The 27,871-nt window shown below is 34.2% G+C and overlaps 1 protein-coding gene across 1 annotated transcript; it reads right to left on the reverse strand.

Annotated features, from left to right (window-relative positions):
- Positions 1-85: 85 nt before the first annotated feature.
- RpS11 (ribosomal protein S11) lies at positions 86-27,765 on the reverse strand. The gene is made up of 4 exons (XM_089097049.1): positions 27,627-27,765; positions 11,270-11,386; positions 9,369-9,574; positions 86-260 (listed from the first exon to the last, which is right to left on the reverse strand). Exons 1-4 carry the CDS (start codon positions 27,636-27,638, stop codon positions 137-139), a joined length of 459 nt encoding a protein of 152 aa, XP_088953175.1. The 5' UTR covers positions 27,639-27,765; the 3' UTR covers positions 86-136.
- Between the last annotated feature and the right edge of the window lie 106 nt (positions 27,766-27,871).

The raw sequence follows: 27,871 nt of genomic DNA on the forward strand, positions 1-27,871 counted from the left end.
TGAGCCATAAAGTAGATTAGATCTACTTTTTATTTTTGCTACTATGCTATAGCAAAGGACTAAAAATGAAAAACAACAAAACAGATTTCCAATCAAGGGCAATCTTTATTTGTCCATAATTGGTAAATACAAGAGTTTAGAATTTCTTGAAAGCTTTCTTTGAAGCAGTGGCTTTGGCTACCTTCAATACATTAAATCTGACAGTCTTACTCAAGGGCCGGCACTCACCAACTGTGGCCACGTCTCCAAGGGCAACATCCCTAAAAAAATATATATATATATTAAATTGCAAAATAGGTCAACTAATACATAATCTGAACTAAGTTTGGAAAAAAGCTTTTTCCTAATTCCATGACAAAATTTTTGAACAAATTTTGCGACCTCACTAAAATTGTAATAATTGTAGCAAGAAACAGGAACTTCGAGGCTTTCAAATAAAAACGAAAAACCTGAAAAAGGCCAAAAAAAGTCATTATTAACGAGATTAAGAGAAAGAGATAGAGAGAGATAGAGAGAGAGAGAGAGAGAGAATGAGAGGGGTATCACATCCCTTGATTTCTCCACCTACTGTAGATAAAATAATATATAATAATTTATACAGCTGGATTTATGATACAGCAGGCTCCACTTGGCTAAGAATCAAGATCGGAATCAGGACTGTGATGTTGAATTGCAATCGTCAACAAGGAAAATGTTTGTGTATCATTTTGTAACTATAAATTTATGATTACTTCCCCTAATGTTCGGTTCTAAAGAAAATAATATAATTATCTTGAACAAACAAATAAGCGAAAAACAAGCTCTGAACTTTCCAACCAAGTAACTAGAACATAGTATTCCGTATAAGGGCTGTATCCAGAATTTGTGTTTGGGCAAGGGGGATGTGTACCATTTTTTTTAAACACATCAAAAATTTGTGTATATGCATTTTATTACGATTTTACGAATCAGACCAACCTTTCGGGAGGAGGGGGGTCAAATCCCCTAACTCCCCTGGATACAGCTTTGTTGCATATCAACTGTGGAGAGCGTCACATATTTGGGGTGCCTCTATCCCTACCGTATTTTTCCTATTAGCAAAAAGCTAGTATTTGATCAATATGTCCAAGTACAACATCCTTAAAAAAAAGATTAATAAAAAAAACAAGTTTTATCACCATAAAGTAAATAACAAAACCAAACACAGCATAAACAAAGATTATGGTGCATACAAGAGAGGTAGCCTCCTCTTCAATGCCTCGCTCTTTATGCCGAAGTTTTTTAGTGCTTTTATAACAGCTTGTTGTTGTTCCAACTAAACGACCCTTGTGTTTCAGGAGTCGTTCTCAAATAATTGGGACAAAACTCCAAATTTAGCGTAACGAACGAGGTTCTGAGAAGGGGGTGAACTCCTTCATATACGTAATAATTTCTCTTTGTTTTAAGTTTTAATGTTGCTTCTTACTTTAAGTTACAATACTCGTTTTTTTTTAAATTAATATCTGATAGTTTTTTTTAATAATCCCAAGAAATCTGGCCCCACTTCCACGGACAAATACCCCCCCCCCAGAGATATATCCTCAAGACAATTCAATTCGGTGAAAATTTACCCATGACAACTCCACGCATAAAATTGAAACGGAAAAGAGAAAGCAAAAAAGCAAAAAAAAAAAAAAAAAAACAATTTATAGAAATTCTGGCAAATTTCCCTAAAGTATAATTTCCTCTGACAAGTTCACCTCCTGGAAACCCCTTTCCTCATGGAAAAAAAAAAAACAGAAAAAAAAAACCAGCAGAAAATTCGTCTTCCCACCCTAAAATTTATGAATTTTCCCTAATAACAAATGCAATGTGTAAACAATGGACAGTTTTTATAACTTAAAGTACCAAGGACACCTAAAATGAAAACTAATTCATTGAATTGGTCAAGTGCAAACTTACACAGCCATAAACGTCTTAAATTAGAGTGAAAAACCGATAATTCATTTTTTAAGGAGAAAGATCACCAGTTTACATAAAGTTTTCCAATATGAAAGTTCGTGGTCAATTTCAAAAATAAACAACGTGTCCTGTTAAACAGCAGAAAATGACTAAAAAATAAATAAATCAGCATATAGCCTTAGAAAGTGTTGTTTTCTTGTATGTACTGGTAAAACAGAAATCGGAACCTAGTTCAGCAAAGCTCTTTTCTTTGAAAAATACTTTTAAGGAAGGCTTCTTGAAAAGAGCTTGGCTAGACTAGGCATAGTCTTGATGTTACTAGGATTTTTGGCTTTCTAGGATCTTTTAACCATGAAGCAGTCTAAAGGTAAACATTAATGATTCTAAAAGAAAGTATCAATATATAGGCTAACCTATTGGTAGTTTTGCAGACCTAATGACTTCCACTGATAGCCTACCTTATGTAGACTAAGGTAAGACACCTAGTAGGCTGTGTCATTTGCTTGAATATTTGGATATAAATCTACCTCATAGTTATTATATAATAGTAGCATATACCTTTTATGCTTTTTTATATTAGAAATTGGGTGAGCACGGTTTGACTATTAAAGTCATTGGTTCTTTATACTCTAAGCAACAAATATTGTCATTTACTTTTATATACAAAGCACTATAAAGTCAAACAACAAACAATATTGTGTTTCCTTTAAACATGGAGAATGATAAAAAGTCTTCTGTATGACTTTTTAAACATCAAATTATTATAGAGAAACATGAATAAAGTTATACAGAATACTTTTTGGTTTTCTTATTTAATATATGATCCACTAAAATACAAAAGAAATTACATTACCCCACTGATACATAGAGAAAATAACAAAGTCACACAGATGGCTTTTTATAGTTCCAATTGTAGTCCAGGCAACTTGGTGGTCACATGTCAATCCTAAAACTTAGTCAACCTACCTGAGAATTTATGTGGCAAGGAAAATTAGGCTTAGGATGCTTCTTCATCAGCAAGTTCCGTAGACATTGTCTGTTATGAGTCAACCCAAAAATCTTAGTCATCTCTATTGTAATTCAAGTAGACTTTCCAAGTAGGCTTGTCCGCCTAGAGTCTAAGGCATTTTTACCAAGTTTTAGGATTATCATGACCACTAAGTCACCTGGACTTGCTGTCCTCAGTCAGAAACCCAATTTATAAGCCAAGACAGTTACACTAAAACAGAATTAATGGAAAATTGGTTGACTGAAAAGTTGCCTGGCCTTGTGTGAAAACAAGTGGTATAGGGTCTACCTGACTAAAGTCTTAGACAGGCAACCCAGTTTATAAGCTCAGACAGTTACACTAACACAAAATTCATTCAAGATTGGTTGACCCAACAAGTTGCCTGGATTTGCAGGCGAACAAGTGACATAAGGTTTGCCTGCCTATAGTTTCAGGCAAGGGCAGCTGAGTTTTAGGACTAACATATGAACATCAAATTGCCTGGATTCACAGGCAAACCAGCAACAATAATAATAATGGATTGAATTTTCAGAATATATATCCTATAGGCCTTCAAAAAATTATGGGTATTTACTAGTGAAAAGGATGTCACACTGTTATACTAAAGTAATGCAAGAAAAAAAGGTACTGTTCTAATCTCTGGGGAACATGCAAGAAGTGAAGTTTGGTTAATGCTAGTGAAATAAAACAAAATAGGATAAAAATATAATAGTTTAGAAACAAATTTTGGCTGTATATTTGCACATTAGGGGGTTTGGGGTAAAGCATAGCATATAATAAATACATAACCTGGACAAACCTAGGTACCTTTTTTCCTCCTAAACCCCAAAAAACTAAAGCTTAAATATAGTTCCTGGAGTGTGAAACCCCTTGTTTATAGAGCATAAGATAGGAAATTACTGGGTAATGTTATCTGTTCTTGGTTTTTCTCAAGTTGCATTCTTGCATGTTGCCCACATATTAGAACAGTACCAAAAAAATTTAATGGAACAAAACAGGAATTATATTAAGAACAAAATTACAGAGTCATGGCTTCTCTGAATGATAAATGTTGATTAAATAAAGCAATACTATTAGATCATTATCTGTCATTGTTATTATGTAATATATATCATTTTATTATGAATCATATACAATATATTATTGTATTGTTTGTACTTGCCAATGTACGCTGTTTATTCTAATTCAGCATTAGGCCACATAATTTTTGGGTGCCAATTGGGTGAGGGGGGGGGGGGAGCAGTTGCTTCAGTTATACTTTGAAAAATACCTTCTTATTTATATTTTGCTACTTTTTATTTTATCATGGCTAACTGGTTATTTTTGCCCCATTTACATTTTGAGAATTGGAATCACTGACATAATTACTAGATACAAATCATCAGCACAACTGGGTTATATTTTGTTTAGTGATGAGCCTGAATAAAAGACTTACTTAGTTACTTCATAACAAATAAATTATTATGGTTAACAGACTTTGAAGTTGATACCACGTGCTTATGCTTTTACTCCCCCCTCTAATATGGAAATATATAGCCTAAGTCAGCTTCAATCATTAGTCAGCTACATATGACCTATTTTTATCCCTAGCCAGTTATTTAAAGAAGCAAATTTTTGAGTCTAGGGTTACTAGGTTTCTATGGGCTGTTCTGAGCCTTGTAGCCCCTTCAGGGCTCAAAATTAATAGTCCCTGTCAAGTGATTATTTAATTATAAAAGAGCATGAAAAATACTTATTATTTTGAATTGTGCTGAAACGCTAAATTTTGTTGAAAACTGCAGTCTAGGTTTTGCAATCTAGTGTTGAAAACTGCACTCGTATGTACCAAAAATATGGTGTTGATTTATAATTCAGGGTATATTTTTCACCATTATGGGGGGAGGGAGGGGGGGGGGTCTTGATAAATTGAGCTATATATGGAGTCACAATGGAATTCTGGCTATATGTATATCTATTTTTTAGGCCAGACTATCTTAATATTAAATTAGGCTAATCAGAAAACTGTGAATATAACTTTTAACTTAGAAGCTTAATTTTTTTATAATGCCCTTTGCCTATCACATTTAAAAAAGTTGAAATGGGTGACTTTGATATTGATGCATTTAAAAAAATGAATTTTAATGTTTTGTTTTGGCTTCTTTATAGAATATATGTCATGTAGGCTAAAGCTGAACTGCTGCTTTTTTATTTCTTTTGGCTGCTCTTTTGGATATGATTCGTTGTTTCTTTTGGGGATTCATTCCAAATTACAAATTGATAAATATCTAATATCAGTCAAATTATAAACTGCATCTAAAAGGAGTTAATTTATCAAATTGAAAAATACATGATGAACACTTCACATGACAATGAAACAAAAACGCTTCAATTACAATGAAACAAAAAACACTTAATGGTTTATTCGGTATGTTACTTTTCTACTTTTTGGCATCCCTGCTTTCAATAAAAAAAAAAAAAATCAAGGTACTATCACTTAAATATAATAGCTCCCTATGCCTCCCCCTCTGGATACTATCTTGATAGGAAAGCGTCTGTGCTTTAAATAACAAAAATATTTAACTTATTGGCAACCCTTCTTTAAAAAAATCGAGGTATTATGATTTAAATATTATAGCTCACTACCCCCCCCTCTCTGGATACCAGCTTGATAAAATACCGTCTCTGCTTTAATTAAAAAAAAAAAAAAAATTGGGATCCCTGCTTTCAATAAAAAAAAATTCGAGATATTATCATTTAAATGTAATACTTCCCTCCCCCCTCTGGATAACACATTGATAGGACACTGTCTCAGCTTTCATTAGAAAAAGAAGTTACTTAATAGTTAACTAGGTCACTATATAGTTCAAACAAACACGCAAAATAACGTTAAAAAGCTTAGTGTTCCTTGAAAAAAAAATGGAGGGTATGAGTAAGGGGGTACAAAGACAACAACACAAATTTCGAAATTATTCAGATATAACTCAAATTATTGGAAAACTGAGTCATAGATTCGCCGTGGCATTCAATAAGATCCAAAGAATCTAATTAAAAGGGAGTACACACAAAAGCCAAACTAGGCCAATAGCCTATACTAAATTGCAAAATACCCAAGACAATGAGGAAATGCTTATTGAGGGCCCGGGGTTTCTCCAAATTCTTCAATAAGTTTTCAATGAATTTAATATCAGTTTTTCTCGTTTCCATTTTAAATGAGAATAATAATTATTTTTTTGTCATCCCTGCTTTCAATAAAAAAAAATGAGGTATTATCATTTAAAAATGATATCCCCTATCCCCCTCCTATAGGCAATAATTTACAATTTATTTTTGAATCATATTTTTTAGGTAACTTCCAGTTCAATCTATAATTCCCAAACCTTGTACATAGCTTAGTCTATAGCTAAATTTTGTCACAATAGAAGGTTTTTTTTTGGGATTCAACTTGAAAATAAAATTCTTGACTACAAACGATGTAAGAAATAGCGATTGGGAAACTGCATTCGAAATGATTTAAACTCATTTCATAAAGACGATCCTTTTTTTTGTCAACATATGAAGAACTGTGTATATTTCAATATTTGCAATTGCATATTGCATCTGTCTGTTTTTTATGCAAAGTAACAAAAGAGACGAAAATTAATGAACAAGAGAGTAGAGAAGAATTATGGTATGCCAAGTAATATTTGGCAGGGAGTCACTGGTGATAAATCGCTAGGGGTGGCACCGTGATTGCGTGGTTTTCGGGGAACCAAATTTTTTTTCAGGGTGACGCATAGATTTTCGGGGAAATGCCCGAAAATTCGGAGATAGTGCAAGCCCTGCTTGATTTCTAATCAGGAAAATCGAAATACTAAACCAGACGAGAAGAAAAAGCCCCGAACTTGCGGTTGACGCAATAAAGAATTGCCGCAAAATTAATTTAAAATCGACCGAACGCCGCCGCCTCTGTCGGCGGCGTCGTTACGACACTTCGGCGGCGTTCGACCAGGCCTCTCGTCGGCGGCGTTTGGTCCATTCGCCGGCGCGGCGTCGGGGTCTAGCTGGAACAAGTATCCTGAAATGGTATCTTGCATACCATCTAGCGCTTGGTCATCATCAAAAATATTTTCTGTACACGTCAGAATAGTCACTTTCTGAACTTGAGGTCATATTTTTTCACAAAATGTATTTTCACTAATATATATAACAATCAACAGATTTTGTAAATTTTAATTTTCACAAATGAAAAACACTGTCGGATTCATAAAAAATAGTTTCCGCTAAAGTTTTTCAGCTCCACAGTTTATCATTGTTTTATTATTGACAACACTGTTTTGCGAATTTATTCTAACTAACAATGCTTATAGCAGTTAAACAAAAACTCGTAAGAAACCCGGATCTTCAGGTATGAACAGACCTAAAATAGGTTAAGAGGGCTAAATATGTTTTCATTTTGGTGTCCTTGGTACTTTAAAGACCTTTCTCCTGGGGCTGTAGGGGGTCATGTTATATCCAAAGGCATAGTTATTGAGCCTTTCGACTATGATGAACAAAATGGCTGTCTCAAAATTGAATTAGACAATGTTGGGGAAAAATAGGTGTGGGAAGGGGTCCAGTTGCCCTCCAATCTTTTTGGTCACTTAAAAAGGGCACTAGAACTTTTAATTTCAGTTTCAATGAGCCCTGTCACGGTATTCTAGGACCGCTGGGTCGATACGATTACCCCTGAAAAAAGATATAAAAAAAATATAAAAATAAACACATCCGTGACCTTTCTTCTGGCAAAAAATACAAAATTCCACATTTCTGCAGATATGAGCTTGAAGCCTCTACAATAGGGTTCTCTGATACGCTGAATCTGAGGGTGTGATTTTCGTAAAGATTCTCTTACTTTTAGGGGATATTTCCCTCTTTTTTTAAAAATAAGCAAAATTTTCTCAGACTCGTAACCTTTGACGGGTAAGACTAAACTTGGTTACTATCTAGCGTGGTTGCTTCTTACTTACAGTTCGTCACCACGAGCTGTTTGATAATAATAACACTAAAAAAAAAAAAAAAACAAGAAAAAAAAAAGAAAAAAAAAGATTTATTAAATATGAGAAATATAATCGAAATGGATAAATGCCGTTGAAGCACATATAATAAAATAAAAAAAAAAGGTTTTTTTTTAATGAAGATAAAAAAAATGCTGCTGTTTGGCAATTTTGTTGGTTTTTCGATTTTTTAAAATAAAGTATGAATAGAGTGTTTTTTAATCTAGGGGGAAGGCAATTATGCCCCCCCCAATTGGCACCCCTTATTTCAGGTTTTGTCTATTTAATATCCGTCCGAAAATTGTTACCTACAACCTTTATTTCCGCTAGCCAAGAGTTGTTAGCAAACTTAGCTAATTAGCCACTGGCTGGTGGAAAAAAGTACTTAAATTTGCATAATCATGACTAAAACTGTATCCTAAGAGCAGATTTTGAAGCCATAATTACACTAGTAAGAAGCTGGCTTTACTATTTTTTTTGCCAATCCAAAGAATGCAAAGTGGGTTTGGGTGGCTACAATCACAACTCAAACAAAATTCCAAACAGTCACAGTAAAACTATAAAGGACATAACTGGATCTAAGAAAATACGAAATCAATTTGCGCTGTCATACTGTTAGCCTGCAACGTAAATATGATTGGCTTACAGCCTATTATTGTAGCATAGGCCTATCTATTAACCCAGCTAAGTGACACGTGCTGGTTTCCTCTTTAAAGGATGCAAGTAGGCTCCTCATTAAGTACATTCAAAACAAACTATGTGCTGCTAATGCCAGTTTAGTGTATTCACAAGCTAGTATGAAGTGCAAGCTTGTAGAAAAATTGTTGAATAGTGTGGCACTGCCACACGTTTTATAACTAATCCCATTCTTGGGTCGCATTATCATATGCTGATAAGTGTTCACCGTACATATCATATTTTAAGACTGCTAAGTACCTTCTCCAAATCTCAACGTGGTAAAAGAAAATTCTATGTTGCCAGACGTTTCGGGATCTCGGAGTCCCTCTACTGGGGATTCAATGTTTTGCAGTTTAATTAACCATCTGTCTGCAAGTCCGTGGAAGACCTTCTTATTTAAAGAGAATCTTAAATTTGATTAAAGATCCTGCATAAAACTGTGTATTTGATGTATGTGTACCAGTTGTGTGCAGTACATTTAGTTTCCTTTTATATCTTTTTTTGTTTATGCTCCATCATTTTTTTGATTACATGATGGGTAATAAAAGTTAGTTCATTTTTTCTCCCTCCACATTTGTGTATTAGTATATATCTTGTGCAAATAAACTCCTTTTTATAAACTTTTCAAGCTTCACCCAATGTCATTAAATATAAATAAATATAGACTAAGAATAATAATAAATAAAAAAATTATAATGTAAATATAATGATATATAAATACAAAATATACATAAATATAAATAAAGGCTTATGAATTTCAGTAGACTTACTTAAAGGCAGGTGACAGATGGACAGACATGTTCTTGTGTCGTTTTTCAAATCTGTTGTACTTCTTAACATAATGCAAGTAATCCCTCCTGATAACAATAGTCCTTTGCATCTTCATTTTGATTACAATACCAGTTAAAATTCGCCCTCTGATGAATACATTGCCAGTGAATGGACATTTCTTATCAATATACGTGCCTTCTATGGCCTATGGAAGAAACACGGGGTAATTGGTCTCTTTTAAGCACATAGAAAATAGAAAAAAAAAATTGGGGAGGGTAGGGGTTAAAAATATTTTTATCTGATGTGTGGAGAGAATGATAAAGATTTATTCCATGTTTTTGATTGTGTAGGGTTAGGAGGCTTGAGAAAGGGAATTTTAGAGATAGAGAAAGGTGATGAGGGGTGGCTTTTTGGGGTTGTGGAAAATATAAATTTATTAGTATAAAAAGTTGACCAGAATTTGTTTTGAAATAGTTGTATTTTAATTTACTGAATTTTTTTTGTGTATAGCCGTTGCCCAACTTTTTTTTTTTTTTTTTTTTTTTTTTTTTTTTTTTTTTAACAAATTAAACATCATATCATAACAAAACCATCCAACACAAACAAGCCTTAAAGGGACAATAATAATTTAAAAGATGTTACCCTACAAAACACTTTTGTTTTAAAAACAGCAACTACAGTTTATCATATGAGTTTTTTTGCATTTTCTAGCATGTTTATAAACTGTTCAATCTAGTCATTTTACTCATTTTCCCCCTTTTGATAAAGCTTCTGGATGTGAAACCAAAACATTTTGACATTTACTGGTACAAAAATCCCTTTTTTCAAAATTCACTATTTCAATTAAAACTTCTACTCTTTTTTAAATTCTGAAATCTTCACAAGTCTACCAGAATCGGCCAAAACTCTGTATCTTCCACCCTTAGGGATGCACTGAGAAGTAGAAATTACAATTTACTTCACTTCAGACTGTTGAAACTTGTGTCCAAAGACTACAGGGCTAAAATGGTGTTTCTGAATGTTAAGAGCCAAGCAATAATTCTCTGAAGGGAAGAACACTTCTAGAACAAACACCTAAGCGCACTCTGTCGCCAATGTGCATCAACAGTTGAAACTATTCAGTATCTTCTGTTTGAACTCCCAAAATCAACAACAAACCCCTCCAAGCTTAAAATATCAACCTTTTAAGAAATTGGGATTACATGAAGATTTCAAGATGTTGCTATAAGCAGACCTACCAGCCAAGGAAGACAGATGGATTTTCAAGAGAATAATTGCCTTCTTTTGGTGTCTCAATATTTTATAACAGATGTCTTTAAAAAAGTAAAAAGAAGGGTCAACAAGCAGAAGAAGGGGGTAGTCCTATTGCAAGAGCCACTAGTGTACCTGCTGAGTATTTATTGCAGGAAAAAGTAGCAGGACTCTATGCTTCCCTTCTTTTGCCCTTATGAAACAGTCAAATTAGTTTTCTTTCCCCCTTTGAAGAATAAAAATCAATGTCAAAAAGGAGAATCAACCAACTTCAAAGCCACAAGGACCACAATTGATGCAAGTCCAAGTACTTTTTGCTTAAAAAGAAGATTCTTAATTTATTTTAGCAAAACTGATAAGGCAGTGTAATCTCAAAAGTATTTCTGTATAAGCTGCAACTGGGCAACATTTTATTGACAAGGGTATTCAATTGGAACAATAAGTGTCACTGACATTGAAGTTTTTTCACAGCAACAGCCAATTTCAGCATTTTGAAAAAAATGGTCTTCTTAAAATTCTTAGGTGCATAGTTTCTAATCAAATTCAATTCCTTTAAAACAACATACCAAAATTGCATTTCTTGTTTGATTAGAGTTATGCTGATAGGTTTCTGAAGTCAAAACAAATCACGATTTCTAATAGTACTTACATCCCTGGGTGTTTTAAATCCAAGGCCAACATTTTTGTAATACCTCAAAGACTTCTTTTTGCCTCCAGCCTTCCTGGCCAAAAAGACAGTGGGTTGTTTCTGAAAAGCTTTCTCAGTCTGCAAAAAAGAATTAAAACAAATGAACAAAAAAAAAAGATAGAAAAGGAAATTAAGCACATGGTATCTTCAGCTAGTGCCTAATTCAGGCCTTAAAAATATTATGAGGCCCCCAATGCTATCTTCCAGAAAACTTCCTGATATGCATGTATGCATTTGTAACGCCCAGTACTATCTTGCAGTGGTGGGGGGAGGGGGGAGTGTTGGTGGGGAAAAGATAATCCCTAGAGTTTGAACCCAAATTTGAGGTGAGAGATAGGAAGACATGTTGAATTTTCTTTCTAACCCATTTTATGCTTGCTATGAGTCATGCATTTTTTTTAACTTGTGACAGAAAAGAAACTATTTTCTCCATTATTCAAATTAGAGGTTTGTGTTTGGAACTGGGCTTTAAAATTATACACATATAACTTTTTTGGCAATGCTCTATAGCACAATTTTAAGACTTAGGAATGAATTTCAAGTTTATCCATCTACACCAACTTGACTAAGTTTTATAAGTGTGATTCCTAGTCCAAAAAAACTTAGTTTGACTTCTTTGCTTCATTATTCATATTACAATGCCTGCAAAGAGGGGACAGGGGAATTGAACCACTTGAATTAGAAAACTTATATGAGAATGCAATAAAATTTAGTCCATTTGTTCCAGAACGAATTCTATGATAAATTTTAGAAAGATACTTATTGCGAAAGGGGGAAAGGATAGGATTAATCTTATTAAAATTAATATCTGATAGTCTCCATCGGTAAATATCTCTAATTGGGATTGGTCTCCCACTTGGCTGGTCAATATTTATAGCATTTCTTCCTATTTCATCAACCTTATAACTACCACTTATGCCAGAGGGGCTAGGAATATACAGAAAATAAGTTTTTATGCCACTTCAAGCAAGATTATCAATAGTACTAAGACACGAATCAGTGGCAATCTCTAGCTTATATTGAGGAGCTGATGCCAGCAACTCAAGGCTTGATAGAGAGTTGGAATATATGATAATATTATTTGAATTTGCAATCAAAGGTTGGTTTTCCTTAAGGTGTTCTAATGCCATCATTATGGCTTTTAACTCAGCAAACATTATAGATACATTATTATATAATCTCTCGCCCATTGCAATTCTCAGGAGAGGAAGGAAAGCACCACTTGCTACCTTCTCATTCATTTTGGAACAATCAACAAATATTTGGAAATGATTTTTATAGGTAATTGTATTCAGTTCTGCAAATTTTTTCTTGACAAAAGCAATGGGGGTTAAATCTTTATTCCACTTTGAGAAGTCAGTATTTATTATGGGACTTGACCAATTCCATGGAGGGGATTGGGGGAAAGTGGGCGCAATAGACTTTGCTGGTATGGGGAACTTCTTCTGAATATTGGCATACTCATCTGCACATTCCTCTATACATGGCTGGATTTCTTAACCAATTATGTAGCGTGTGTGAGCTATTTGATTCACATTTTTGTAAGATGTTTTGTCAAGAGAAAGCTACGTCTCTCCCTTATTGTTGTTAATCCACTCTCCATAAGCAGAAACTTGGTGCTTGTGGGTTTCCTAAGACCAAATATGAGACGTATTATATCGTTTTGTATTGTTTCAATTTTTTGCATCTGGGTCTTTGCACATGCACCCTAGACGATGAGCCCATAGTCAATATAGGGTCTTATATGTGATTTATAAAACTGGAGTAAGATTTTCTCCTTACAGCCCCAGGGTGTGGAAAGAAGTCTTTTTAGTATATTTGTTTTTTTATAGCATTTTTTTATTGTGTTTGAAATGTGGAGGTGGTGATTGCATGAGACCTAGGTAATTAATATGATTATCTTCTAGAATAGTTGTTTTATTTAGAGTTAGTTTTGCATTAACATGGTTTCGCTTTCTGTGAAATTGGATGATTTTTGACTTGGTAGGTGCAATGAATAAATCTGAATGTTGAGAGAATTTTTCAAATTGGAGAAGTGACTTTTGCAGATTTGACTGTGCTATCTCAAAGGTGTTGCCAGATGACTATAGCACCAGATCGTCAGCATATTGTAGATTTGTGTGGGGTAGGTTCATGTCCCAGAGATATAGGGCAAACAGAGGCAACTGAGGACTGCTCCCTGAGGTAGGCCTTTGGTTGTTGTCTTTTGGGGTGAAGAGGCTGAACCAACACAAACACTGAAACTTTGCACTTCTATGAAGGATTTAATAAAAGATACTAGCTTAGGGGGTACTCCAAGGTTTGCAAGTTTTTTTAAAAGGATTTGGTGGTTCAAATTGTCATATTCCTCTTCAAAATCTAGGAAAGTTACAACTAGGAGATTATTTTTTGAGAAAGGTTCATTGATTGCATTATATAGAAAAATGAAACGATCTGTTGAAGAGGTGTTTCTTGTATCCAGTTTGAGTGGGATGGATCATGTAGTTTTTTTCAACAAACCAGAAGAGTCTGTGATCGATCATTTTCTCTATAATTTTCCCCTCATAGGAGTAATCATTATGGGCCTATAGAACTCAGGGTTATCTTTGGGTTTATTTTTCTTTAGGATTGGTAGGAGGGACAAACATTTCCATATATTAGGGAACATAGAAGATTCCCAAGCGTGATTATAACAATTTAGCAGTTCTTGTTTGTAAGAAGGGGTGAGATTCTTTATCCATGTAGGGTGTAGATTGTCATAGCTGCCGCTGGTTTTGGTCCTAATATGATGTATTGCATTATTCATTTCCTGGATTGAAAATGGGCTAGTTATATACTCGGATCCTGGGCGTGGTTGGTAACTTGGGTTCATAGGAAATGGGGACATTTTGCTCTGATTATTTGATGTAAGCTTATTAACCAAAAAGAGTTGCAAATAGCTTAGCTTTTTCATTATCATTGTCATAATGGGTATTATTATGTATAAGCTCATACAGGAGTGGGTTGGAGGAAGTCTTTTCCCCACAGATGTGGCTTATGAGTTTATGTATAATTGGCTCATGTGTTTCTCTGGAGATTATTTGCAAAATTATTCCAGTATTTATATTTAGCATCTATTATAGTCCTTTTTAGATTAGATTCTGCTTGTAATTTTTTTAAATATGTAGTAGGTGACGGTTTTTTTATGAATTCTGTCCTAGCTGCCTTTTTTATTCTCCATTTATTTAGGCACTCATACGTCCACCATGTTTTATGAATGTGTTTAGGGAATGTTTTCTTAGGTGTTGTCCTGGGGATAGCATGATTAGCTGTATTTATTAGTAAAGATGTCAAGACTTTAGCATGTGTGTCAACTGTTGTGTTTGAAATGCATGAATTTTGGGTGAAACTTGTAATTTCATCATTTAGCTTATTTTGGAACATAGACCAATTTGCTTTAGTGTTGATATGTTTGGAGGTATGTGATAGAGTTTCAGTGGGTTCATTTAGGGAGCAAACTATAGCAAAGTGGTCAGTACATAGATTGTCAGTTTTATTTATATAAATTTTATTCAAAATATTTAAAGACACAATTTGTTGGTCGATTGTGGAGAATCTGCCACTTTTGGGGTTGAAATTTGTATTCAGGTTTGGAGGAGTAGCAACAGCTAATTCATTTTTATTTGAAGTCATAAGCTCAATGAATTTACCAGCTTTATTTGCTGGTTTATTCCCCCACAAAAGGCTGTGGGCATTGAAATCTCCACAAATAATGATATTTTTTAACATATTAGGATTATTTATACAATTAAAGAAATCCATGGCATCTGTAGTTTGGCCATTAGGGTTATAAAAGCTTATTATGTAGGTTTTTATATTATTCAGCCAAACACTGATACCAATTGCATCAACATCATTTGCAAAATCTGGAAAATTGATGCCACAGAATTTTATATTATTTCTAACTAATAAAGCTACCCCACCTCCTTTTCTCTCTGATGATCTATCCTTTCTCAGGATAGTATATCCCAGAGACTTAATTTTTTGCTTTTGGGTTAAATGAGTTTCCTGGAGGCAAGCAATATTAATGGAATTATTATTCATAAAAGATATTAGTTCATTTAAATTATTTTCTGTGAGTGATCTTACATTCCACTGGAGTATTGATATGTGTTGTGTAATTGATTTATTTTTCATATAACTGTGTATCAATTGTTCAGCTTTGTTAAAAGTAAAGCAAGATCTTTTTTTGCTTGAATGAGCATATCATCAGGGATGTAGATTTTTGCCAATTCTGCAATGATTTTTGTTTTCTGTAGTTGATGTATGTTCATGGCCTGAACTGTATTACAGTTTAGAATGAATAAGCATATATTTGGGGATTGCATGTTTGGTTGTGCATCCTGTTTGTCAGTTAAGGGATTAATTCCTGGTAGTGTTTCTTGTTTGTTTCTTCTTGGGAGGGGGGGCCAGGCAGACCTCATCTTACCGGACAAGGAGGCTAGTTGACTTGGTGAGTCTTTCTAATCAGAATATGAGCTAGGGGGCTTAGAAGATGGTGTTATAGCTGGGGTACTTGATGCATGGGGGGCGTTTAACGGGGGGGTTTTGGTTGATTTCATTACAGGCTTTATTTGGTATTGTTGGGCAGCATTTGCTTCCATTGCTGCGAATGGGTATGGGATGACCTTCTCTGTTGCTATTTGGAGTGTTAGAGCTCTATTCTTATATGCAGGACATAGTGATTTATTTGTAGATTCATGTGGGCCTTTGCAATTGATGTATGTAGGCTGAGTGTTGTTGCAGGATGTCAACTCTTTAGGATGGAAAACTTTACAATTACTACACTCTAGGAGAATTTCATTGCATTTGTTTGTTGTGGGTCCCAGTTCGAGACTCTTATGACACTGGATAGGCCTAGGCTTGTATTCTTTGTCTGCTTTGATTTGCCTAAATATGAAAATTTTTCCCGGGACATCAATTTTTTTTTTCAGTATAAATAAAAAGGATCTACTAGTTTTTAGGCCATTAGTTAGATTTGCCTAGTTGGGTAACATCTTCAACTGGGATTGTGTTGCCAGCCCTATCTGAGAGCCCTTCTTTTAACTCCTGAATGGATATTTCTGGGCGAATACTATAAACTACTATTTTTGTTGGTGATTGTTTTGGGTTCCATTTAGATGTCTGTATTAGAGTATTCACAAGGGAATTTAGTTTAATTGTTGCGTCTGATAAATTCTTATCTTCGACAGATTTTAGTGGAGATCTATCCCGGCAAATATTAAAAGAGAATATTGATTTTAGCAATTTGAAAATTGCAACTCTTATTGCAGTAATCTTTTTTATTTCAAAGGGGGTAGTAGGAGTAATTTCAAGGTAAATTCCTAAGTTTTGGGAGGGAGGATCTTGGGCAGGGAGAGAGAAAATGCTTTAGATTGGGGAGATTTTTTTCCTTTTTTTAGAGCTTTTAGAAAGGACCTCTTGAAACCCATTATCATCATTTATGGTGACATTAGCCCCTACACTTATCATTGTCCTATTCTCAGAATTTGATCTATCATTTGAACTTCGAAATAGTGAGCTTGACCAGCCAAGATGGGTATCAGTTTCACTGTTATTTGAGGTGGGATCTGGGGGGACTTTTTTTTGGAGGACTTCTTATCATTGCCTATTGGAAAAAGCCAACTACAATTGGCTGGAATATTCTTGAAGAGAAGCTATGATATTTTTAAAAATCCAAGTTTCATTGATTTCTTCAACAAAATTTTAAAAAAATTTCAACCTTGTGCACCATTATTTTTCAAGAATGACAGAAATCATTTTGATGAAGTTGAAAATAGCAGCCTATTTGTTATCTTGGAAAGAAGCCTAAGCTGGGAATCCTTGGAAATGATTTTGGAGTCTAAACATATTCTGGGAATGCTCTTCTGAGCTTACAAAAGTAGAATTTCAAGCCATCTGAGGATTAATTTTTTGTTAATTTAAGACACATTCTTAAATTTCCTTTAGTCTTTAAATCAAAATTTAATAAATCCATGAGGCTAAAAAAAAAAATTGATTGGGCCTCGTTTGTGCAGGCAGATCTGTTTCTGAAAGTTTAATTCTTAAAACACAAAGTATGCCTAACTCAATGAAGGATCTGGTTCCCTTTAGAGGGAAAGAAGTGGAAGTGGATGCAGCAGAAACTTTCTCAAAGCCTAATTTAGGCTTTGAATCCATTCCTAGAATTTCCTTTACTTAATTCATAACCTTTGCTCTGGAACTATTCCTGACAAAAATACATTTACCTAGTTTCATATCCTTTATTAACAAGATTAACATCCTTTTTATAAAGGATATATCCTTTTTTCGTTTTTATAAAGGAAAACATGTTGAAGATGAAGACAAAGAACTTTGATATCAGTTATACAAAGTCAGATTTCAAAGTGCTTCCAAAGCAATGTTAAATGGAGTTAGGTTTATAGTAAACAAAGAGTGGATATAGACAATGGGAAATTTTCCCAAAGCCTACCTTCAGCTTTGGATCTATTCCTAGAATTTTGTAATGTAATGTGGCTATTACCAGCATGCTACCTTCTTACAAACACAATCTCATTGTTAATTTTTCAGCAGTTGTTGGGGTAAATGGCTCTAAATGAGTACCTAAAAACCAGGGAGGGTAAACAGGAAGGGTATGTAAAAACACTTCCTGGCTGGCCCCAAATTGCACTTCCTGCTTGAAGGGCGAAGTAACAGAGATCAGGACTGCTGGTTTTGACTGTAAAGATACTGCTGTTCCTTTATCCTTTTTAATTTTGGGGTTCTGGTAGGTGGATCACTCATGTTTTTTTTCTTACTTTGTCACAAACTTTAGCAGTTTTTTTTTTGGGGGGGGGAGGAAGGGTGCAAGCAGAGGACTCACAAACCCTATCTGTACCAGGACAATTAAAAAGGTAAAAGTCTACTATATAGACTATTTTGAATAGGCACTATAACAAAAACATTCTTACATCATTACATTCCAAAGTTACATATTTAGTTTTTTTTTTTTCTCTAACTAGCAAAATGTAGTTTAGGACAAAATCCAGACATTAGGGAGAGAGGGCTTGTATGAAATTGAACTGCAAACAGCTCTAAAATCCAGTAAATAAAAACTTTCTAGTTATTGCCATGGGCAGACTGGTGAATTTTTCCTTTGTGGACAAAGGAAAAAATAAAAAGTGGGCCCAAAACTTGATGCATTTTATATGCTCTTTCCAAATATAATAATTTTCTTCAGATGCGGAAATTCCATTTTGAGCCCTTAAATGGGCACTAACAAGTATTTATTTTCATCATCACACAAAAAAGTGACCATTACTATAAATGAATCTAAAGGGTGGTTAAAAACATACCATTTTTTAAAAATCAATAATCCGAAATAATATTCTGAAGGTATTGATTTCTAACAATCTAATCCCAAAAAATAGAACTTATTAATGTTTTTTCTAAAATTTCAAATGTTTTCTTGCTTGATAAACTTTGCAATAACCTAAGCAGAGCAAACAGAAAAAGTATGCAACAAATTGAGCTGGTTTCAGTCTCCAAGAATTTGTAACTGCATCAAAAAAGGCATGTTTTCTTTTTTTTGTGCTTTTATTATTTTCTCAATTAAAACGGTGTGTAATTTTGCTTGTTTTTTTATTATTATTTTAGTAGAAGGAAGGCAATCTGTAATTTGTTGCTCAATTTCTTTGTTTGCTATCATTATGTTACTACAAAGTTTATCATTCAGGAAGCAGACCAACTTTTAAACTTTAAATCATAATTTAAAAACTATGCACAAGGTATATGTTACTTTTTAGGGGCTCAAAATGGAATTTGCACCTGTAGTGATTACTATATTTGGAAAGGGTAAAATTGCAGAACAGCTGCTCTCCAGGAGAAGACATGAGAAGGAATAAAAAGAGATACACTTTCAAATTACTAATTTTATCCTCATTTTCCGGGTTTTGTTACATCTTTGATAATTCACCACAGCCCCACCCCTCCCAATGGTCTCATTTATTGCTTAGGCTAATTAAAACTTAAAAAATGATAAAATCTTTGGTTTTTAATATGTAGCAAGAATCAATTAATCCTATTTATTGTTATCCATGTTTTTAAATCAATTTAATTGACAGAATTTGAAAATGAATAAATACTGATTGACTTAGAAGGAGCATACTGCAATACACAAAAAGACATACCAGGGAAAATACTCCATGCATTAATTTTCCCCTAACCAATTCAAAAAATTATTGACAACTTTCTAGACAAAAGAAGTTTCTAAGTTAAAGTAAAAAGGAAACTATCAACCCCAAAACCTATTGAAAAGGGAAACCCCCAGGGAGTTGTACTCCCCTCCTTAAACTCTACACACAGTACATTAGACCAGCAATTGAGTATGGCCTGATTATCTATGGAACTTGCTCAAAACAGCCCTTCAACAAACTAGAATGTATACAAAATACAGCAATCTGCCTTGCTACAGGATGTAGGAAAATAACAAGGATTCAAAACCTTCTACAAGAAGGAGAGCTCCCACCAATTGAAAACAGATGTAAACTCTTAACTATAAGATACCTGACAAAATTAGAAACAGCCCCTTGCCATTTATTTCCAGAAGCCAGAGCTAGCCAGCTAGATCCTAAAAATCACCTACTGATGCCAGCAATTACAGCCAGGGCCCATCAAGCTAGACCATAATAAAACTAAAATAGCAAAAGAACCATCATGGACATCAACCACCCCAGAGGTTAAGCTAGAAATCCCTCTCCCCCCAAAAAAGGTAAGAAAATGAATCTTAAACTGCAATCCAACATTTCAAACAGCTTCTATTGACTACTTGTGGATGGGTGTTTAAGTGGAGAGGGATGTGGAAGTGGATGGTTTTTAAAAGAGCAGAGCAAATGAATCACAGAAAAACACAAGGGAGGTACCAGCATACTAACAGCTGAAATAGCTGCAATCAATATGGTCTTACATATTGTAATTAAACTGAAACAGAGCAATAAACATATAGTAGTATTCTTTGACTCTAAATCTGCTGCATATTCTAAAAAAACCCTAACTTTGAATTACTGGACATAAACCCTACATTAAACCAAGAAAACCTAAACAGCCTAGGAAGATTAGGTCAGGTTATTAAATTTACATATATACATTGTCATCTAGGCATAGACAGAAAAGAAAAGGCAGACAAGATACCATGGAACAGGGTAACTTTGAACTAAAAATTGTTAAAAATTGAAGGTTTTTTTTGCAATATTTGTCTTTAAATTAGTATTTACTCAAAACTATTTTTGGTTTTTTCCAATAAAACTTTGCTGACATTGTTTGAAACCTTGTGCAGAGTATAATGGGCCAAAAGTGGGTGGTCCTGGAAGAATCTGGAGTGTGAAAAGCACTTGGCAAAGCTATTTTTAAGATTTCCTTTTCCATTTGTGGCTAGAATTTTCAGGAGTAGCTTTAAAAGCTGGGGGAATTTGTCTTTCATGTTGTTAGAATTTTCATGTTGTTAGAGCTACACCTATCTAAAAATGGTGTTCAAAGTTACCTCAAGGGGTGTTTAACTTTAACACATTTAACTTAACACAATGAGTTCTTCTGGCATAAGACTTCCAGTTAAAAAAAACTCGTTTACTGGGAGAAAAGCATTACTTATAAAATAAAAAGGCTAAAGAGAGTAAAATTAGTGCAGTATCAGCTGACCAAAGTCATGATAAAATACAAATTTTGCGCCGTGAATGAGTTGGGGGGCTGGAAAATCTCCCTGTACCCGGTCAGGATGGACTGATGCGTAGTCTTTCACACTGGTAAAATAGAAGGATCCATTCTTGTTTTTTTTTTGCTGGCAGATCCCATTTAACAAGCCATAATAAGAAGGAGCATCTACCTCCAAAACTGCAAAATACTTGTAAATATGGCCCAAGAAGAACTTTGCAATGAACCAACGTCCATCCACTGAGGTTGGTGGGTAGTTTGAACCTGTTTTGGCTACTGCCCTGCTTGACAACATAGAGCCTAGTGCTTGCTGACTCATCAACTTCCATTTCAGACTCACTCTTGCATCCTGTTGGGACATCACTCATGTCAGACTTGCAACTTGAATGACTTGAATCCTCTGCATCTCCAATACTTTTCCCTGGAACAATGCTAAGACGTTTGCACGTGATGTTCCTTACAGATTTTTTAAATCTGCAGGCTTGCAGGACATCCAGTAAAACTTTGCTGACATTGTTTGAAACCTTGTGCAGAGTATAATGGGCCAAAAGAGGGTGGTCCTGGAAGAATCTGGAGTGTGAAAAGCACTTGGCAAATCTATTTTGAAGATTTGCTTTTCCATTTGTGGCTAGAATTTTCAGGAGTAGCTTTAAAAGCTGGGGGAATTTGTCTTTTCTTACTGCAGTTTTGTTTGGGTTGTCCATTTTGTAATCATCAAGCATTTTCCTCCATGCTCCTTTCATTGGAGCAAAAAAAAAAAAAAAAAAAAAAAAACAACATCCATTGGTTGCAGTATATCTGTAGTGTTTGGGGGGAGGCATACAAAGCAATTTTTTTTTCTCTGCAGACTTTCTCTGCAACACTTTGGCAGAAAAGTGGGAAGACAGGTTGTCACCCAACAAAACTTTCACTCCTGCTCTTCTATTTCAGGTGAGGGATTGCCAGCAACATAAACCACTCTTCTAAAACTTTGCTCTCAAACCATCCGGACTTAGATATAGCATACCAAACTCTTTTAGGGCCTCCTGTATGCCATGAGCTAAACATGCCCTCAGCTTTATAGCACACAAATGGTGGAAGCAGTTCACCTTCTGCATTTCCACATATCATTAGGGATATTGCTCCCTTTGTTTCATTCATTATTTTGGAGGGTATTTGGCAACGATGAAACCAGAAGGAAATAAAACCAAAATTTTCAAAGGAATAATATGTGCAACTCAAATAATTTTACAATTCTAAGTTTTTCCAAAAGAGATGGGAAAAATCCCACCAATTTTAATCTACAATTGTCAGCTGTCTTTGCACAGCAAGCTGTGAAAGACAACTCTTTCAAATCGTTCATGAAAGCTCTATTGGAGCAAGGTAATACAGAAACTTCAATTTTGGTATATGAGATTTACCCCACCACTCCCATTGATTGCTAATGGACTTCCATCAAAGAAGAAACAAAAGTAGGCCTGAAAGAATTAGGAGGTAGTCCAAAATGTAATCAGTAGTTAAAACCAAGTTTAACAGCTGATCTTGATTTGCATTTTCCTGGGATCAACAGATTTGCAATTGTTTTCTAAAGGTCTGAATAGCAGAGCAAACTCTTTTAGTGTAATCTTTTTAGCATAATTTACTCCACTTGCTTTGCCTAAAAGTGGGTTAAAAATAAATTATTATTAGACCAATTTAATGCAAATTTTAGCAATTGGCCAGCACAGAACATTGAAATCCATACTGTAGAAAGACAAGGTTAACTTTGAACAAATGCTTAAAGTTAAACTGAAAAAAACAAAATACTTGCAGGAAACATTAAACACTGCCGCCATATTGAACCTATGGAATTAGGAAGATATTTTACCAGAAAACCCAACCATTCAGCTCCTCAGCTATAGAAAAATGTCAAAATGAAAATCCTAGTTTAGCTTATCTAAGTAAAAATGGGGAACTTACTTTTAGCCCTTTTCACATTTTTGAACTGCTCAAATTCTCTTGCAATCAACAAGATAAGATTTTGTCGGATGCTGATTTCAAGAACTACCAACTGATTCAGACGCCATCTAGCAATAATCCAGTAATAAGTTCAAACAAGCAATTCCACCATCATGTGATAGAGAGCAAGATAAGATTTTGAGCAAGATAAGATTTCAACAAGATAAGATTTTGTCGGATGCTGATTTCAAGAACTACCAACTGATTCAGATGCCATCTAGCAATAATCCAGTAATAAGTTCAAACAAGCAATTCCACCATCATGTGATAGAGAGCACTTAATGTTTGTTACTGATTTTGTTCAAAGTTACCCCTTTCTACAGTAGCAAAGCAAGGAGCAAACAGCCAAGTGGAACCAGTGAAACCTCTAACTATTAGGGATGTAACTAGATTACAACTGAAAACAATTAAGCAAACCAATCATATCCCCCTTTCTAACCCAGATACAATCAGTCTGGCTCTACCACCTGTGTACAAATACAACTAACTTCAACTGCAATCAAAAGATTGAAATATTGTCAACCCAATCAAAAACAAAGAGGGACATATAATCTGATTTTCAGGGCACACACCTTGATTGTCTACAGTCAACTGACAATGGTATATTCTTGGGATTATTTTTCAAAATTCATAAGAGCAATAAAATGAACAAGAGTTGCAATATAAAAACTACAGTATTGGTAAATAGTAAAACTAAAAGTAAAAAAGAAGTGACAGTAAAAAGCCAAAAATGGGATTAAATCTGGGCAATTGTTTACTTTTTTTGTTGGCAAATCTTGTTGAGGTCATTCTTCTCAACACACAAGTCAATTTTTTGCTGTTTTGAAATTCACAAAACACATCTTAAGAATAGCAAGAAAACAGCATCACTTTTTTTTTATTCAATTCATGATTTATTTATTTCTCTCAAAATCAAGGAGTACGAGTATATAAAAATACATAAACTAAATTGCAGAAGAAAAACAGAATGTTTCAACAAGCAAAGCATTGATATTAGATTGGCCTAATGTCATAACTGTATAGAAGATTTAAGAAGAAAAAACAACAAAATATCAAGCATTATTTAAATTCTGGAAAAAGGGAAAAGATTCTGCACAAAGAGAAAATTTTCAGTCTCAGCATAAATAAAAATGAAAAAAACAACACAATTAATTGACACCAGTGGGAGATCCAGCCCCCCCCCCCCTATAGTCTAAAGTATTGTAATTTACTTAATTAACTCAAGTTTGCATTAATTAAACTTGCTCCTAATGCAAGCTTATTGGATCAACCTATTTTGTCCCCCCCCCCAAATTTTTTTACTGGATCAACCTATTCTGCTCCCCCCCCCCCTAAAAAAGTCCTGGATCTGCCCATGATTTACACCTGCTGCATATTATAAAGCAAGAATGTCAGCCCTTTACAGGCTCAAAACAGACCATAGTAACCACAAGTTAAAAACATGTTTAAAATATGCTGGCTAGTAAGAAAAAATTACCATTTGTTGCTGATTCAGAATGGTAATAATTATTTCCCTAGTCTGAATAGTAAAATGTTATTTTGAAAACAAATTTGCAGAAATTCTTAAAAAGGGGTAGAAAACCTCAAAATGACATCAGTATTGCTGTGATGGGGTTCCAGGCTCTTTTTAAAAATTCCTGCAAATATGTTTTCAGAAGGACATTTTACTATAGGACAAAGGAAAATAATAATTATCACTACTGAATTAGCTACAAACAGCAATATTTTCTCACTGGCCAGTCTTTTTTAACATGTTTGATTACTAGGGACTATTTTGCCTTATGGGTCTACATTAAGGGCTCAAAATAGAATTTCCCTCAGAAATGATTATTGAACTAAGAAAGAGCAAAAGAAAAGGCATCATGTGATGTATTCACTTTCACCATAGCTAAATTAGACCTAAGTTGAAAACTGGAAATGGGCATCCCATGCTTCACTGTTGTTTCAACTCACACACCCATATATGGAATCAATGGCTGACAAATTTTGAAACAAAAAACACATGACAAAATATAGTTTGAGCTATATATCTGCACATTGCAGTAAAGTATAGCCTAGTGGAATTACAGCCAAAATTTTTTTTAACTAGCCCATGTTAACTATAATTATTCTGCATATTATGAAGAAAGAAATGTTTTTTAAGCATGCTTCCTTCTCACTACACACTAGATACCCATTATAAAACATTAAACAAAGAAAACAACAAATAAGGAAATAGGGGGTGAGGATGGGCATTGTCACAGTCAACTATTATGTTGAAAAGGAGCATAAAATAAAAAAATCTAGGTAAATTTCTAGGTGGCCACATAATTTAGCCAAGATGAAAGTGAAAACATCATTTGATGCCTATTTTCATGCTCTTTCATAATCCAAGAATCACTTCTGGGGCTAGCATCTTGAGCCCTTAAAGGGGCTCAAGTTATTGAAAAGTGATTAAAAACATATCACTAGTATAAAAATAGGTTGTTCAATAGTAACACATTCTAAAAATATTTGGTAAATATATACCAAATCATATTATTGAGTTTCAAATCAAGTGAATATACCATTTGATGCCTTTTTTATGCTGATTACAAATATAACAACCATTTCTATTGGAAATGAATTTTAGCCCCCCCCCCTCCTATATATGTCAATTCAGGATATATATTTTCACGTATGGGGGTGGGGGGCTGAAAATCATTTCTGATAGAAATGATTATTATATTTGTAATCGGCATAAAAAAGGCATTGAATGGTGTATTCACTTTATTCCTAACTCAATAATATGATTTGGTATATATTTACCAAATATTTATTTATAACAAATCAACCTTATTTATTAGGAAGCTCAAATGTAAACCGTTTTCCTACCATTTCAAGTTTTTGAATGCCATTGACAAAAATAGCACTGAATTTTGTGATTCAAAAATTTGCTGTCAACAATTCAGGGTATATATTTGCACATTAGGGGGGTGGGGTAGGTAAATTTGCACTTGGCTATACAATTTAGCTAGGATGAAAGTTATAACATCATTTGACACTCTTTCATTATTCATACAAAATACCTTTGGGGCCCCTTTAAGGACTCAAGATGCCATTAGCTCCAGAAGTGATTCTTAAATTATGAAAGAGCATAAAAACAGGCATCAAATGACATTTTCACTTTCATCTTAGCTAAATTATGTGACCACCTAGAAAATTACCAAAATCTAACTGTCCTATACTTTTATATTTCAGGTAAAATTCTACTTTAGCTACTTTTGGCTATCTTGGAAGGATTTACGTTAATAAAATAAAACTTTCAGGGATGCATCTACAGGCTAAAGTATGTCCCAGGAAGGTATTTGGGTCAAAATATACGAAATCATATTATTGAGTTAGCACGAAAGTGAATACACCATTTGATGCCTTTTCTATGCTGATTATGAATATAATAAGCATTTCTATCAGAAATTAATTTCAGCCCCCCTATATAGGCTATACCTAACATAACCCTGAATTAGCATTTATAGGGGGGGGGGCTGAAATTCATTTCCAATAGAAATGCTTATTATATTTGTAATCAGCATAAAAAAAGGCATTGAATGGTTTATTCACTTTAGCCCTAACTCAATAATATGATTTTGTATATATATTGACCAGTATTTGAAGTAGGAGGCCATTTTCACAAGGACTTGAGTTGAACTCAAGTTCAACTTCTATATGGATTTATGTTTACACACTGGATGCATGTTTTTGCATAAATCCTCCTTGAATCCATCTAAAGTTGAACTTGAGCTCAAATCCATTGTTTGTCCAATTCTGCATTAAAAGCAGCATAGAACATCAACCTGCATGGGCCTAGAATTCTAAGTTGAAAATCCATCTCTAAGTTGAACTCAATCTTTTGTTGTTTTCACAAGGATTTTAGTTGAACTTGAGTTCATTTGAGTACTTGTGAAAACAGCCTATAGGTCTACCTACCTCCACTCTTTCTCTCTCTAGAGGGTCATGACCTTTAAAATCAATGTATTATAAAAGTGAAACCTTAAAATAGATCTTCTGCTTAAATGAAGTACAGCAAAATTGTTTTCAGCTTCACAATTTTGCTGAATCCCAATTTAGGCTATAAGGTTTTAAAGGCATTTATTTATTTATTAATACCAAAATACCATAACCTGTGCAAAAGATATGCAAATATATTTCCTAAATTTTGAAAAAAAACCCATTGAAATGGCTTAAAATTCTAATCAAATAACAGGAATTACATTTTCAGAACTATAGCCAGAGAAAAAGAAGCTAAACTGAAAATTATGGTAAAATGTTGTTCTGTCAAAATTTCAATAGGTAATAGACCTGTCAAGTAGGAAAATTTCAGGACTCTAGAGGGAAAAGGGGTGGAGATGGGTACTTCAAAATACCTTCCTGGGACATACTTTAACCTGGAGACCCATCCCTGAAAGTTTCATTTTCCTAACCAAACCCCTATCCAATATAGCCAAGAGTAGGATTTTACATTATTTTACTAGGATGTTTCCTTCTGGAAAGCTGCTATTCTACACTATCACCCTATTCAGATCTCAGGGCTTAAGACACCCTGCCCTTAATTTTTAAGGGAGCGACAGACCCTTCCATTCAAATTTTATGTCCAAATACGGTATTTTAACCAATTTTATTGGATATATACTCATTTTAGTACCTGATCAGCCATAATAAAAGGAAATTATTTAGAATTTGTACTCTATTTTTCCGGAACAGTAATGATGAAGGAGAAGAAATTGCTGCTGTGTAACAAAATTTTGAATAGTCACAGTAAATCGCTTTAAAGCCAAATTCACTAGCAATGAAGTTGTAAATTCTTTCACTATTCTTTCACGTAAATTACTTTATGGCGGCCCTTGTTTGTTACGCCCCCACAAACGAAGCCGACACCAAAACAAAAGA

This window comes from Artemia sp. Qi Xiang Cuo, chromosome 11, assembly GCF_049724085.1.
Source record: "Artemia sp. Qi Xiang Cuo chromosome 11, ASM4972408v1, whole genome shotgun sequence".
In the NCBI taxonomy this organism is placed as follows: Eukaryota; Metazoa; Arthropoda; class Branchiopoda; order Anostraca; family Artemiidae; genus Artemia; species Artemia sp. Qi Xiang Cuo.